At 72.9% G+C, this 941-nt stretch overlaps 1 protein-coding gene across 1 annotated transcript in view; it reads right to left on the reverse strand.

Moving 5' to 3' along the window:
• The window catches only part of LOC109301600 (rac GTPase-activating protein 1-like), a 16,110-nt gene that overhangs the window by 8,149 nt on the left and 7,020 nt on the right, over positions 1-941 (reverse strand). The window contains exons 6-8 of the mRNA XM_019522835.1: positions 848-898; positions 419-493; positions 123-308 (exon numbers count right to left, since the gene is read on the reverse strand). Of these exons, the coding sequence (XP_019378380.1) occupies positions 123-308; positions 419-493; positions 848-898 (312 nt within the window). The remainder of the gene's footprint in view (positions 1-122; positions 309-418; positions 494-847; positions 899-941) is intronic.

Consider the following 941-nt stretch of genomic DNA (forward strand, 5'->3'; position numbering starts at 1 on the left):
GGGGGGGGGGGGGAGAGCATGGCCCACTCACCCTAGGGGAGCCCCAAGCCCAGCCCAGCCCAGCCCCTCCCACGTGGGCACCTCAGGGTGCACCCACCCCTGCAGCCCGGACTCCCTGCCACCCCCAAATGCCCCCCTCCCGTGGCCTGCCCTTGTGCTCCCCCCACTCCGGGGCAGGGACAACCTGCAAGCGCGGAGAGGCGGGCAGCCTGGCGGGACCGGCGGCGCGGCACGGGCGGGAGGGCGCCAATGGCTCTGGGGCCTTCGGTGACGACTGTGGCGGCAAGCGGCGCCTGGGGCTCGCTGTCCTGGGGGGGCAGGGAGTGAGGGCTGAGTCCCGACACCCCCCGTGGAGGGTGGCATTGCACCCCCAGGACCCCGTACCCAGGCGGGTCCCAGTCCCCAGCCCTGTACTCACGCTGGCGGTCTCTGCTAACAGGCGCGCGTGCTTTGGTGGCACCACGGGGCCGACCACCGGTGCCAGGGAGGAGCGCTGAGGGCAGAGCGGCGCCGTGGTGGGTCAGCAGCGCACACGGGCACCAGATCTACGCGGACCCTCCCCATAGTGCCGGGGGTCCAGCACCCAGCCCCCATGGCTAGGCCAGCGGGGAGTGCTGCACAGAGCTGGGCCCAGCGCTCTCGCCTCTTGTAGGCCCCTGCTCTAACCACTGCCCTGCCCTGCCCTGCACCAGGACAGGAGGCTGCACGGCCCGAGCAGGCCCCCACAGCCCCCGGGGTGGCGGGGCAGGAAGCAGCACTGGCCCTGTGCAGACAGGGAGCAGCGCGGCCTCCACGCGCAGGGGAGGATGGAGCTTGTGGGCTGCGGCGCAGGGTGTGGGGCACCCACCCGCCTCTCCTGGGACCCCCGCTTCAGCTGCGCCACCGTCATGTCCAGGTCCTGCGAGGGAAGAGGAAGGGGCAGCAGGACACAGCATCAGGGC

Source organism: Gavialis gangeticus, unplaced genomic scaffold, assembly GCF_001723915.1.
Source record: "Gavialis gangeticus isolate Ggan-Ray unplaced genomic scaffold, GavGan_comp1, whole genome shotgun sequence".
NCBI classification, from domain to species: domain Eukaryota; kingdom Metazoa; phylum Chordata; order Crocodylia; family Gavialidae; genus Gavialis; species Gavialis gangeticus.